General features: G+C 44.5%; 1 protein-coding gene across 1 annotated transcript in view; it reads right to left on the bottom strand.

The window, feature by feature from the left end:
* Positions 1-1,008: 1,008 nt before the first annotated feature.
* LOC124620207 (protein O-mannosyl-transferase TMTC2-like) overlaps positions 1,009-14,832 on the bottom strand; it is a 107,942-nt gene continuing 94,118 nt past the window's right edge. The window contains exon 5 of the mRNA XM_047146875.1: positions 1,009-1,182. Coding sequence (XP_047002831.1) covers positions 1,009-1,182 — 174 coding nt within the window. The remainder of the gene's footprint in view (positions 1,183-14,832) is intronic.

Raw genomic sequence — 14,832 nt, 5'->3', positions numbered from 1 at the left:
AAGTTTGAAGCATTAGTACTCATCACAGCGAATACTGAGCTGTAAATGCTACTGGTGTTTGTTTTATTTTTCATGACAGGTAAACTAGTAAGAAGTTAGAGTACTTTCCTTTGAAAAGAAGCAAATCGAACGGCCCAGTATATTGCAAGTCGTTAGTCGTCTTCAGTGTGTGTGTGTTTGGTTTATAGAAAAGAAGTGACTGTTGACCTTATGTCTCACGTGTCCTCGAATTAGATACCTACAATGAGTCAGTACAGGGGCAAGTACTGAGAAGAGCATTACTTAAGATTATTCTGAAGAATCTCATTTATATTAAACGGTTCCCAGTACCAGGTAAGTGTTTAGAATGATTACCAGCACATAGCGTCTATTTCCGACACTTATTCGTTGCCACCGAATTTTAGTCTTTCCTTAACTGAAGCAGCTAGTGCTGAAACTTCACTCCTCACAGACCTCATGTCATGACATTTGAGCGAAGTCTCTACGTTTGCCAAGCATTTCGGAGATATTTCTCATTCCGCACGTTGACGAAGAAATAGGGGGAACTGCAGCGTCATGCGAACACTGACATGTAACTGGCAGATAAATCAGAACCGACTCTATTTCACGGGTCACCAATGTCAGCTTAACTAAGTGGGTAGTTCTCATCGGGAACAAACACTTTGCGATGCTGGTAGTTTCCAGCGTCTCGATTGTAGGTGATAGAGTTAGCCATCCACGAAAACTGTTTTACAGTAAGAGGGCACTCACTAAAATGGGTGTCGAGGCAACGACGGGATAATCACGACCCGACTGGTTGACCGTGATGTTAATCGCAAGAATCCCAGCTGGGGAAACCCGCAGCGCCTACTGTTGGTCGTCTTAGCGACGCCAAGTGGGACACCTGCCAGGTCTCGCGAACTCCTTTGCAAGTGGCGCGGCTGACCCGCAGCCAGCTGGCGCAGGTGGTCTTCAGGTGGCCGCCAGTGGCTGTGCTCTGGGCGGCGTGACGTCACGCGGCTGCAGGTGTCACAGCTTGCTGGGCCGGCGGGCCGCCATGAGGCTGCGCAGCTTCTGCAGGTTGGTGAGCGCGGTTGCGTCATCCGGCTGCAGGCGCAGCGCCTCGCGGTAGCAGGCGGCTGCCTCGTCGTAGCGGCCGTTCAGGTGCAGGATGGCGCCCAGGTTGAGGTGGTGCCGCGCGCTCTGCAACACGAGCACCAGGCAGCCTCAGCACTGAGCAAGTGCACTGTGTTAGGGTGGTGCGTGAGTTCTCAGCATTTTCCGAAAGTATAAAAAGCACAATAGATACACATATGAGACTTATCAAAAATATATTCTCCTCCACTATTTACAACAGTCAGACAACGCTGGGGTAACTTGTAAATTTCGGAACTGTAGAAATCACGTGGTTTTGACGTGAAAAACTCGTCGGGTCCTGTTCGGAGCCCATTTTCATCCGGAAAGGAAGTTCCCTGAAGGCTGTTCGATAGAGAGCGGACAAGGTGATTATATGAGAGCGCAAGATCTGGTGAATAAGGTATGTGCGAAATGACTCCTCAGTTCAACTACTCTACAGTGTTTCTTGTCATTCTAGCAGAATTTCGTGGAGTTACGTGACTTCACGCAGACTTCCTGGTCGTTGTTCCAGAATTTCGTCTGCAAGACGTCTCAGTTATTGAGAATGAATATCAGCTGTGACGGCTATATCTACATCTACATCTACATTTATACTGCGCAACCCACCAAACGGTGTGTGGCGGAGGGCACTTTACGTGCCACTGTCATTACCTCCCTTTCCTGTTCCAGTCACGGATGGTTCGCGGGAAGAACGACTGCCGGAAAGCCACCGTGCGCGCTCGAACCTGTCTAATTTTACATTCGTGATCTCCTCGGGAGGTATAAGTAGGGGGAAGCAATATATTCGATACCTCATCCAGAAATGTACCCTCTCGAAATCTGGACAGCAAGCTACACCGCGATGCAAGGCGCCTCTCTTGCAGAGTCCCCCACTTGAGTTTGTTAAACATCTCCGTAACGCTATCACGCTTACCAAATAACCCTGTGACGAAACGCGCCGCTCTTCTTTGGATCTTCTCTATCTCCGCTGTCAACCCAACCTGGTACGGATCCCACACTGATGAGCAATACTCAAGTATAGGTCGAAAGGGTGTTTTGTAAGCCACCTCTTTTGTTGATGGATATGATCATTCCACTTCAAATCGTTCCGTACACATACTCCCAGATATTTTACAGAAGTAACTGCTACCAGTGTTTGTTCCACTATCATATAATCATACAATAAAGGATCCTTCTTTCTATGTATTCGCAATACATTACATCTGTCTATGTTAAGGGTCCGTTGCTACTCCCTGCACCGAGTGCCTATTCGCTGCAGATATTCCTGCATTTCGCTGCAATTTTCTAATGCTGCAACTTCTCTGTATATTACAGCATCATCCGCGAAAAGCCGCATCCCGGGGAAGCAATTCATAGAACACCACATCGTCGTAGTTCCACGAGATGCGTAAAATTGTCGTTTCTGGACGCGGACATGTCTTAGTAAGGAGAACTGCAGCTTTGTATGGCCTCAGCCATTCCTTCATTTTCCTTCTGTTAGCATGAAGACACCATTTCCTGTCACCAGGGGCGATTTGAGATAGGAATGGTCAATGTTGTTCACGAGCCAATTGATGAGGAGCAAGCAGAGACCTAAACATGGCCACCCGCTGATTTGTGTTTTTGGCTTAGAATGGGCGGTACCCATATACCCGATTTTTTAACCTTCCTTATTACATGAAAATGTCAAAAGATGGGAATCATCGCAATTTATCACATTCGCTAGTTCTCGAGTACACTGACGTGGATCATTGTGTATTAATGCGCTTAAACGATCTAAATCAAACACCATAGGTCCTCCTGAACGTGGAGAGTCACTACTGTCAAAACGATCCTCCTTAAAAAGAGAAAACAATTCTCTTGCCTTGCTCTACTCAGTGGCATTATCGCCGTGCATGGTGCAAACGTTTCTGGCTTATTCCGCTGCTGTCACCTCTCTACTGAACTCAAACAGAAGAATAAGTCGGCAATGTTGCCATTTCTCCAGTTGGCACTCCATTTTCTAGCATCCACAGCTCCACTCACTACCACCAAATGACAATACGTAAACTTAAATAGCAACAGTGACTACAAATAAAAAATGATAGTCGATAAATAAAACCATGCCAGCCAGAATACCAACGTGCAAAACAAAAACGCTACGAACTTATGCTCCAACCTAATAGACTCAGAACTGTTCAGATTTTCCGAACGTGCGGTGAAGGAAGTACACGGGGAAACGCTCCTATGCAGCTGTGGATCCTTCAGCACCACAGTTATAGATGGTGTAACAGTATTATTACGGTGAATTGAAAATAGGGTTACCACTTTTTTTGAGCAAACAAATTATATTGGTCGTTAAAAATAGGAAAAAACTACAATTTTTACCTCCTCTCTCACCCGCAGTTACTTTCGTAATCAAACTGACCACTGCTGGATGCCTCAGCTGTGTCCTACAAAGCGATCTCTTGGTCAAGTTTTGCCATAACTTTATTTCCCAGTTCCATTCAGTAGTTTCTCATTTGTTAGTAGATCTTCACATCAAATCTTTCTCCTATAACACCAAATTTGGAAAGTTTCTACCTTCTTGCATGAACAGCTTATCATCTATGTTCCACTTCCATAGAAGTTTACACCCATACAAATACCCTTAGAAAAGACTTCCTAACACTTGAATTTATATTATATCTTAACAAATTCCTCTTTTCTAGAACTTTCTTTTCTTGCTACAGCCGATCTGCCTTTTACATCCACTCTACTGGGGCCATCAACAGTTATGTTGTTATCCAAACAGTCAAACTCATCTACTACTATTAGTGCCTCATCTCCTAATCTAATTCCCTCAGTATCAGCCGATTTAATTATATTACGTTCCACCATCCTCGTTTAACTTCATCTTACAATCTCTTTTCATTGCACTATCTATTCTGTTTAACGCCTCTTTCAAGTCCTCTGGTGCCTCTGACAGAAACTCAAGGTTTATGTTTTTTCTCTTTCTCCTCTGAAAATTTCTCTTTGGTTCCTTCACAGCCTGCTCAATGTACGAGGATGTGCTGTACCCCTTCTTCACTCCCTTGACAACTATGGCTTTCTGTTAATGTCCTACTCCTTTCACTGTAGTCTGCTTCCTGTAAAAGTTGTAAACAAACTTTCGCTCTCTGTATTTTATCCTAGTTAACTCCAAAATTTCCAAGCTTTCTCCAAAACTACAAATGCAATAAATACTGGTTTTCCTTTCTTCAACTTATCTCCCGGGATACGTCGTTAATGACACAGAATTTGATATTCGAAGACGACCAGCACAGAAGAATACTCTTCAGACTAAAGGAGGTGGTTTTGCTGTAAACGTAAAGCTTCAGTTAGTACATTCTGAGCCATCTAGGGGACTGGTTCAATACCCTTGCTAACATGAATGGTACCCTACATATCTTAATAAAACTGGTAGGAGGCCAAAAGGGAGGAGCGACTGTGGGGAAATCGGCACACAGTGTCACGTCCTATCGATATATCCCCTCAATGAAGATATAGGAGAGCCTCCTAAGTACGGTTTAGAAGACAAAATTATTTACAACGTCCTTAGCGTAGTAGTGGACTGATAATCTAGCCAGGAGAAAAATCGAGGCTTAACTATAGACAACAGACACCCAGCCAAGATGAGTGAGACCAGTAGATGTGCCTAGAGTTCCGGCGTTATCCACTACATTGTTTACATGTATTATGAACTACAAATCTCCTATTACACATATTTGGAGTAGACCTGAAGACAATTTTAGGTGTGAAGGTTTCTCTGCTTTAGACACGACATGCCATGTGCTACTTAGTAAGAATTTTTCAGTCCATTAACAAATGTGTACTATTCTACAAGAACGTATTTTGCTCATTTGACCAATAGTGCCTATTATACGTAACGCATTCTGGAAGTCAAGGAACACACCATGAACATGGCCGCCGTTTTCTACGTACGCTTGGGTTCCTTGGCCGAGTAGGACGGCCTGTGGTTTACACGATCGTTTCTACTGCGCGAGTCCTCGTCTATTGCCACAGGAGAGTCTTCGGTTCCCGAAAATCATAATACTCTTTGATTAAACGGATTTAAAATATCTGCAACAGATTACCAGCAGCGATGTATTTCTTTACAAGCCGACGTGAGATGAAGAAGATGGTGTGGTAGAATTTTGGTAGACTGGAAAAGATAAACCCTGTATTATCTGAAAAGTATAATGCATGACTAGCTCAAGGCACCTTTTTCAGAGATACTGAAATACGGTATTTTTAAACTCCGCTATAAGACAGGGGATAGGAGAGATGTCAATAATAATCGATCTGTTATACTACTGACATAATTTATCCAAACATTTGAGAGCGACAATAATACTCTCAGTAAATCATTCTTTGGATTTTGGAAGAGTTGCTCAAATCAGAGTGCCATTTACACGTTCACTCACCAAATTTAGAAGCATTAAATAACAAAACATTAATGGGTGTTATTTTCTGCAGCCTATCCAAAGCATTTGACGTGTGAATCACAAATTCTCCGCGATAAATTGAGGTTTCATGTAATTTGTGGTATAGCCAACCAATGAATAATGTCATATCTACCCAAAAGTAGTTGTGCTTAGTAATTTTGCCAATGTAATAGCGAGAGATACTCCTACCTGGTGAGAAATCATGTACAACATTCCTCAAGGCCCAGTCGTAGGTCTGATATTCTTACTCAAGTATGTAAACGACATTCCGTTTAATATACAACAAACAGAATAAGTTTTTTGCCGGTGACGCTAGTGTTGTAATCAGTCCAAGTATAAATACAGCAACACAAGAAACGGTAAAAAATGTTCTTAAAAGTATTAGTTGCAGGTTTTCTGTGAATAGTTTCACTCTCAATTTCTAAAAGCGTACTTAATTCTGTACATCTAGAGGTACTACACGATTTCTAAACGGATCAATGGTGAGGAAATAACAAGCAGAGTAGAAACTGCAGATTATTTATGTGTCGTTATTGATAAGAACTTAAACAAGTTTGGTATTTTGATTACTGCTTCACATTTTATCCTTTGCTCATGAAGTTTGTTGTAAATAATCGACTTCAGTTCAAAAGGGACAATGATGTACATAATTCAGTACCAGAAGAGAATTACATTCGTTACTAAACATTAAGGTTGTTTTTAGGTGAAAAAGAAGCGTACGATGTTGCAACGAAAATGTTTAATCACTTGGCCAGTGATTACAATGTCTGACAAACAGCAAGGTAGAATTTGAAAACCACCTGGAAAAGTTTCCTGTTGACAACTCCTTCTACTCTGTAGAAGAATTTCTGTTACTAGGTAAAAGCTGGTTGGTAGCAATTACTAACTCACAATTGTATATAAAAAATCGTCAAAATCAGCTGTATTTATAAATTAATTTTTTATTTGAATGTAAAATGACGCATTCAATATCTCTGTAATTAGTGTGCACGTAATAATAATAACTCAGTACTTAATGGGAGATGTAATTGCGCAACATTCAAACAGTATTTGGGACACTGGAACCCTATTGTAAGGGAAAATATATGTAACGGGGTTACGTGAGCGTTCGTCGTTGCAGTACGAAGGAGAAATGTTATAGTTTATCACTTTCAAGAACAGGTTGTTGTTGCAGCAGTTTTATGATGGACGAATGCAATGAAAAATGCAGTATAATTTGTGTCACATAATTCTGTTGATACTAATTCTAATTGTAAGCGCTCGATATACATCTGAGCGTTTTCTGTAGACAAAAAGCTGTACATAATAAACTAAATTTACACGTCATGGAATTTGCGGCGGGGCGGGCCTGTATAAAGTTTACTCGTTCGTCGTACTGTTCATTGGAAATAGTTCCACCTACCTCAGTACGGCGGCAGATCACCAGCCCGTTTCTCTGCATGCGTATGTACTGCGATGACAACGTAAAAGCAGCGTTGAAGAAAACGCCGTCAATTCTTACGTTGCAAAGTCCGCATGAACTCTGGTAGCAATCAGTCTCGTAAATTCTTATAATACTTTTCTGGCGGAAAGTGGTTGCTTAGTTCTCTCGGTAAAATGTCAAAATTCTGAAATGAGTCTTTTATTCCGTTTCAATTTAAAAAATACCTGCCATCAGCCCACATGTAACTAGCGAACATCATCACCGCCCTCAGTTCACAGTTCATGTAACCCAGTATACACTCAAGGCAGCCAGAAATGTACCAATCCGAAGAATTACGCGATTTCACAGTCAATACTCCGCTACAATATCTGAGTTTCACATTCAGTCCTTTCAAAGGATTTCTATCAAAGAAATTGCTTTCCAAGTATTCCATATACGGATATGAAACATGCCACGCGGAATTTTACAAAGGCCGAAAGTTCACACGCGTTTATCTTTCAAACAAAACAATTCTAGAACTTCCAAACTTCACAAAACTGTCCATAAATGCAACTGCTCATACGGCAACGCGATATACCAATGACTTCTTCATTTTACGCATTGTGCAGACGGACACGTTCAACATGACCAGCACGTTCAATAGCTACCCAGCGACCCCTCAATGCTGCTCCTTCCGCAGCCTATAACTGCCTGGCACTGCGCAGGAACTGCTAAACTCTGGTTGGTCAAAATGACCAGCAAAGCAGAACAATCGTTCGAGATCATTCTCGCGCCAGAGCTGTCCTATGCCAATCACTATTCCCAGTTGTATTCACGTCATATCAATATGCAAATATTAATATAATGTTTAACAAAACCAAAGGAAAGGAAAACTAATCCGGGAATTTATTTAGAAAAGTATTACTCTGCAAACGGATATTCTGTCTGCCTTCTTACAAAAGCAAGTACTCTTAGACATACGCCATCAGGAACGAGGGGAAAACACAACTTTCCCACTGCACAGTTACTTAATGTGGTACATTATACAATATTGAATTTCTGCGTATATCCCACTTACACACTCTCACTCATTCTCATTCATTCTACAACAACGAAACAAACATATATTAATTAAATAATAATCTTTCCTGGTCTTTATATTACGAAAATGAAAAGTAATTAACTTTTTTAATATGAAAATCCAAATAAATTGACCTGACATATTGTGAACTTGAGAAATGATTTCAAATAATACTAAAAGACAAACTGTCATTATTCCTAACTTGTTTAGTCTAAGTTTCGGTTTGTGGTGTTGTAGGTAATTTCCTCTAACTCCGATACAGTGACAGGTAGAAGACTGAAATTTTTATGCCACATTCTCCTGAATAACAAAAGGCGGTGCATCGACCTCAAACAACATAACATAATATTTAGTATAGTTTATTTAGATTCTTAAGGGTTTGATTATTCAGTCACTTGAAGTGACACAGATACCGCTTCCCATGGCTAGCATAGAGACAGGTGCGAATGAGTCATTGCTCAGACACAACTGGCTGTCTCCTTCACAGCCGACGTCTCCAATGCTAAGGCTGTTGTGCAGAGCAGCTTGCTGCAGTAAAGTTATCACGTATTGACTCACTACGTTACAAATTACACTGAGATGACAAAAGTCTTAGACAGTAGTATGCATGCATACAGATGGCGATGGTATCGCCTACACAAGATATAAAAGGGCGATGCATTAGGGGGAGCTGTCGCTTGCACTCAGGTGATTCATTTGAAAAGCCGTAATATCAGCACTTGATAATGGCCTGAAGCCGAAATTGCAATAGTGAGTAGTAAAAAGTTGTAACAGTCACTGGCGTAAAGGTGATGTCCTTCATTTGAAAAGGTTTCCGATGTGATTCTGGCCTGAAGACGGGAATCAACAGACTATAAAGTCTGGAATGGTAGTTAGAGCTAGATGTATGGGACATTCCATTTCTGAAATCGTTAGGGAATTCATTTCCTAGGTACACAATGAGTGTACCGAGCATGCACAGTTTCAGGCATTACTTCTCACAACAGACAATGCAATGGCCTACGGCTTTGACTTAACGATCATCATGGGTCTTCTCAGACAGAGGAACGTGCACGGAGGCGACGGACTGTGTGTACGTCAGATTCTGAGATCCGGCTTAACAGAACATTGAGACGAACCCTAGAACAAACTCCAGGGAAGTGGACTGCCAACATAATGTAACCCACAGTATGCGTACGTGTATCCTGCATGACAACCACTACTATTCCTGTCACCTGCAGTCCCATAGAGGCTACTTTGAACATCTGCTGTGACGTAGATGCGATGCAGCTACGTACAGTGTCCCGGGACGATATGTTGTCGCTGGATACACACCGTCCATTTCCGGACACCTGGTCACAGTGTGGTGTCACCGCCAGACACCACACTTGCTAGGTGGTAGCTTTTAAATCGGCCGCGGTCCGTTAGTATACGTCGGACCCGCGTGTCGCCACTGTCAGTGATTGCAGACCGAGCGCCGCCACACGGCAGGTCTAGAGAGACGTCTTAGCACTCGCCCAGTTGTAGAGGCGACTTTGCTAGCGATGGTTCACTGACAAGTTACGCTCTCATTTGCCGAGACGATAGTTAGCATAGCCTTCAGCTACGCCATTAGCTACGACCTAGCAAGGCGCCATTATCATTTGCTATTTATCTTGTGATGCATGTACCGTCAAGAGCTATGTTCACCACTTATGGATTAAAGTTAAGTATTCCAACAGCTACGTACTTTATTTGCTAGACTCAAATCCTTTAACTGTTCCAGACCTCACGCCAGCCTGCGTGAGCTTAAACGCGTGCCTTTCGGCTTCACCTCCTAGTGGCTTGGCTGTCTTGCCAAGTCACAATACACAGGATCTTTTTCCTCCGTTTACAGTCAAATGGTTCAAATGGCTATGATCACTATGGAACTTAACATCTGAGGTCATCAGTCCCCTAGAACTTAGAACTACTTAAACCTAACTAAGGACATCACACACATCCATGCCCGAGGCAGGGTTCGAACCTGCGACCGTAGCAGTCTCGCGGTTCCGGACTGAAGCGCCTAGAACCGCACGGCCACCGCGGCCAGCTTTTACAGTCAGGAACCCGTCCCTGCAGGTTACCAGTTTTATTAATGCTCACCCTGGTTACTTCTCCACAGTGCTTGAGTGTGATCTTATACACAGCACTCTGTGGCAAGAGCTGCAGTTTGACTTTACTATTGACTAAAAATATTGTCAAGCTGTTGATATTAACAAACGCAGGTGTGTAGTTGCGAGATTTGAACTTCTTTGCGAGGTTACCTGAAATGTTGCCAGTATATGGGATGATACACTACTTATTTTAAATACTGACACCATCCTGTTGGCTGACGTACATTTCAGACAAGGATAACTTGAACAGTACCCCAGAGGTGGTGTGCAGTTGGATTCCGCCACTAAACAACTGATTGAGAAGTTGATTTCAAGATAATGATGTCATGTGCGGTCTGTATCACCTAGGCTGAGGCAATAATGAACACTCGTAGATATATTCGACATCAGTCGTGCAAACGGAGGAGTGTACGAGGCAAGCGCTGTTGGCTTCTGCTCGTCTCTCTAGGCCCATCCCCAGCACCCCCCTCCCCCTCTCCAACGCCTCTGCCACTGCGCCCTAATTAAATTCGCCCACACCGCTCGCGGATCGACTAACAGCGACGTAAATTTGTTTCCAAAGCGGTCGAGGTGAGGCGGGTCGGCTGGGCTCGTCTCGTCTTTCAGGCCTGAGCGGGAAGCCTTGTTTCCATAAAGGCATTCCCGGAAGTGGGGGAACGTTATTCGCTCTCTGCACACACGCTTGGTGGTAGTTTGGCTTTCTCACTTTTCAAGGCACACTCACCGTGAGCAGACACTTTGCTCATCGGTTTCCAGACCCCGTTTCATATCTGCCGCGTGCAGCGGGGTATTTTTGTCCCGTTACCAGCCCAGTGGTCTATCGTTCACGCACTGAAGCCATAAAAACAACGCCGTCTGGTTAAAATGAATGATGAGAAACTGCTCCTCAAAACTGCTCCTCACCTGGACATGTACCGTCACAAGAAGACTCATGGCTTGCTAGAGATTTGCCGTACAGACTATATTTTAGGAAATACACTCCTGGAAATGGAAAAAAGAACACATTGACACCGGTGTGTCAGACCCACCATACTTGCTCCGGACACTGCGAGAGGGCTGTACAAGCAATGATCACACGCACGGCACAGCGGACACACCAGGAACCGCGGTGTTGGCCGTCGAATGGCGCTAGCTGCGCAGCATTTGTGCACCGCCGCCGTCAGTGTCAGCCAGTTTGCCGTGGCATACGGAGCTCCATCGCAGTCTTTAACACTGGTAGCATGCCGCGACAGCGTGGACGTGAACCGTATGTGCAGTTGACGGACTTTGAGCGATGGCGTATAGTGGGCATGCGGGAGGCAGGGTGGACGTACCGCCGAATTGCTTAACACGCGGGGCGTGAGGTCTCCACAGTACATCGATGTTGTCGCCAGTGGTCGGCGGAAGGTGCACGTGCCCGTCGACCTGGGACCGGACCGCAGCGGCGCACGGATGCACGCCAAGACCGTAGGATCCTACGCAGTGCCGTAGGGGACCGCACCGCCACTTCCCAGCAAATTAGGGACACTGTTGCTCCTGGGGTATCGGCGAGGACCATTCGCAACCGTCTCCATGAAGCTGGGCTACGGTCCCGCACACCGTTAGGCCGTCTTCCGCTCACGCCCCAACATCGTGCAGCCCGCCTCCAGTGGTGTCGCGACAGGCGTGAATGGAGGGACGAATGGAGACGTGTCGTCTTCAGCGATGAGAGTCGCTTCTGCCTTGGTGCCAATGATGGTCGTATGCGTGTTTGGCGCCGTGCAGGTGAGCGCCACAATCAGGACTGCATACGACTGAGGCACACAGGGCCAACACCCGGCATCATGGTGTGGGGAGCGATCTCCTACACTGGCCGTACACCACTGGTGATCGTCGAGGGGACACTGAATAGTGCACGGTACATCCAAACCGTCATCGAACCCATCGTTCTACCATTCCTAGACCGGCAAGGGAACTTGCTGTTCCAACAGGACAATGCACGTCCGCATGTATCCCGTGCCACCCATCGTGCTCTAGAAGGTATAAGTCAACTACCCTGGCCAGCAAGATCTCCGGATCTGTCCCCCATTGAGCATGTTTGGGACTGGATGAAGCGTCGTCTCACGCGGTCTGCACGTCCAGCACGAACGCTGGTCCAACTGAGGCGCCAGGTGGAAATGGCATGGCCAGCCGTTCCACAGGACTACATCCAGCATCTCTACGATCGTCTCCATGGGAGAATAGCAGCCTGCATTGCTGCGAAAGGTGGATATACACTGTACTAGTGCCGACATTGTGCATGCTCTGTTGCCTGTGTCTATGTGCCTGTGGTTCTGTCAGTGTGATCATGTGATGTATCTGACCCCAGGAATGTGTCAATAAAGTTTCCCCTTCCTGGGACAATGAATTCACGGTGTTCTTATTTCAATTTCTAGGAGTGTACTTTATTCTGCAAAACACTGAAGTGAGAAAGAATGTGGTATAGGTATGCGTATTCAAATGCAAAGATATAGAAACAGGCAGAACACAGCGCTACGGTCGGTAACGCCTATATAAGACAGCAAGTTCAGATGGCTCTGAGCACTATGGGACTTAACTTCTGAGGTCATGAATCCACTAGAACTTAGAACTATTTGAACGTAACTAACCTAAGGACATCACAAACATCCATGCCCGAGGCAGGATTCGTACCTGCGACCGTAGCAGCCGCGCGGTTCGAGACTGTAGCGCCTAGAACCGCTCGACCACCCCGGCTGGTCTAGACAGCAAGTGTCTGACGCAGTTGTCAGATCGGTTACAGCTGCTACAACGCCAGGTTATCAAGATTTCAGTGAGTTTGAACAAGGTATTAGTCGGCGCACGAGCGATTGGGCACAGCTTCACCTAGGTAGCGATGAAGTGGTGATTTTTCCCGTATGATCATTCCTCGTGTATACCGTGAGCATCAGGAATCCCGTAAAACATTAAATCTCCGACATTGATGCGGCTAGAAGATCCTGCAAGAACGGGATCAGCGACGACTGAAGAAAACTGTTCAACGTTGCAGAAGTATAACCATTCTGCAAATAGCTGCAGATTTCAGTGATGGGCCATTGAACGAGTCTTGTTTCAAATTTTATCGAGCGGATGGACGTGTACGTTATGGAGAAAACCTCATGAATCCATGGAACCCGCGTATCAGGAGGGGACTGTTCAAGCTGGTGGAGGCTCTGTAAAGGTGTGGAGTGTGTGCACTCGGAGTGATATGGGATCTCTAATACGTCTAGATGCGACTCTGACAGGTGACACGTACTTAAGCATCCTGTCTGATCACCTGCATCCATTCATGTCCATTGTGCATTCCGACGGACTTGGGCAATTCTAGCAGTACAATGTGACACCCTACACGTCCAGAATTGCTACACAGTGGCTCCAGGAACATTCTTTGAGTTTATTCACATCCGCTGACCACCAAACTCCCCAGATATCTCCAGAGCATATCTGTGGATGCCTTGCAACGTGCTATTCAGAAGAGATCTCCACCCTGTCGTACTCTTACGCATTTATGGACAGCCCTGCAATACTAATGGTGTCAGTTTCCTATAGCACTACTTCAGGCACTATTCGAGACCATGCCACGTCGTGTTGCGACATTTCTGCGTGCTCGCGGGGGCTCTACACGTTATTAGGCAGGTGTACCAGTTTGTTTGGCTCTTCAGTGTATATCGTGAAGTGTCAGTGAGAAGTCGTGATCAGTGTTATTGAAAAATGGAATGAGAACTGATAGTAATGAAGTACCTATCGGGCGTGACAGTTTCGTTACCCCTAAGAATTCAGTTTCAGTATAAACTTACAAAAAAGTCGAAATCATCCAATCTCTAGTTTGCCTCAGGAAATTCGAGTATTGCCTTGGGCCTAAATAATGTACTTATCCTAATTTTCGATGTATTTTCGTATGGGAAGCTTGGAGCCATTATGTTTTATTAGCAAAATAGGTGTGGTTTTGACCTTCTTGCGTTCCTTGAAGTCTCATACTTGGATTAAGGGATTAATTTTATTCAATACAGCTCATACAGTATTTCCGTCAGATTAAGGTTATATTAACTGAAGAATATTAACAATTTTCAAGATTTTACTACTGATGACAGAGTTTTGAAAACGAGCATTGAGGACAGCTCAAACGGAACGACAGAAAATATGATTCAAATGGCTCTGAGCACTATGGGACTTAGAACTACTTAACTAACTTAAGGACACCACACACACCGATGCCCGGGGCAGGATTCGAACATGCGACCATAGCAGGCGCGCGGTTCCGGACTGAAGCGCCTAGAACCGCTCGTCCACCGCGGCCGGCCGGAACGACAGAAATAAGAGAACAGCATCAGTATGAAAATAATGTAGTAATTGAAAAGCACTGTATTGTTTATGTTTTATAGGATTAAACTCTAATGATGGTTTTGCAAGCCGAATTCGATAAATTACGCATGTAGAACGTAAGTAAAGTATTGCTTTTCATTTATTACAATGTTGTTCTGCCAAGAGACGAAAGAATCAGTTAACAAAACAGGTTATGCTGTATCGATAACGTAATTAATGAAACTCGTCGTAATGTTACATTAAATAATGCCCTTGGCCATAAAATTAGAAAAATGAGAGGGCTTAAACTTCTGTAGATGATGATGCTGTCCTGATCCATGGGTGTTACGAGACTGGACCACAAGAGAAGCCATCCTGTAAGGAAACGGATGTGAGTGA

This window comes from Schistocerca americana, chromosome 6, assembly GCF_021461395.2.
Source record: "Schistocerca americana isolate TAMUIC-IGC-003095 chromosome 6, iqSchAmer2.1, whole genome shotgun sequence".
Classification (NCBI taxonomy): domain Eukaryota; kingdom Metazoa; phylum Arthropoda; class Insecta; order Orthoptera; family Acrididae; genus Schistocerca; species Schistocerca americana.
The sequence above is the reverse complement of the archived record's forward strand: the minus strand, read 5'-3'. Positions and strand labels throughout refer to the sequence as shown.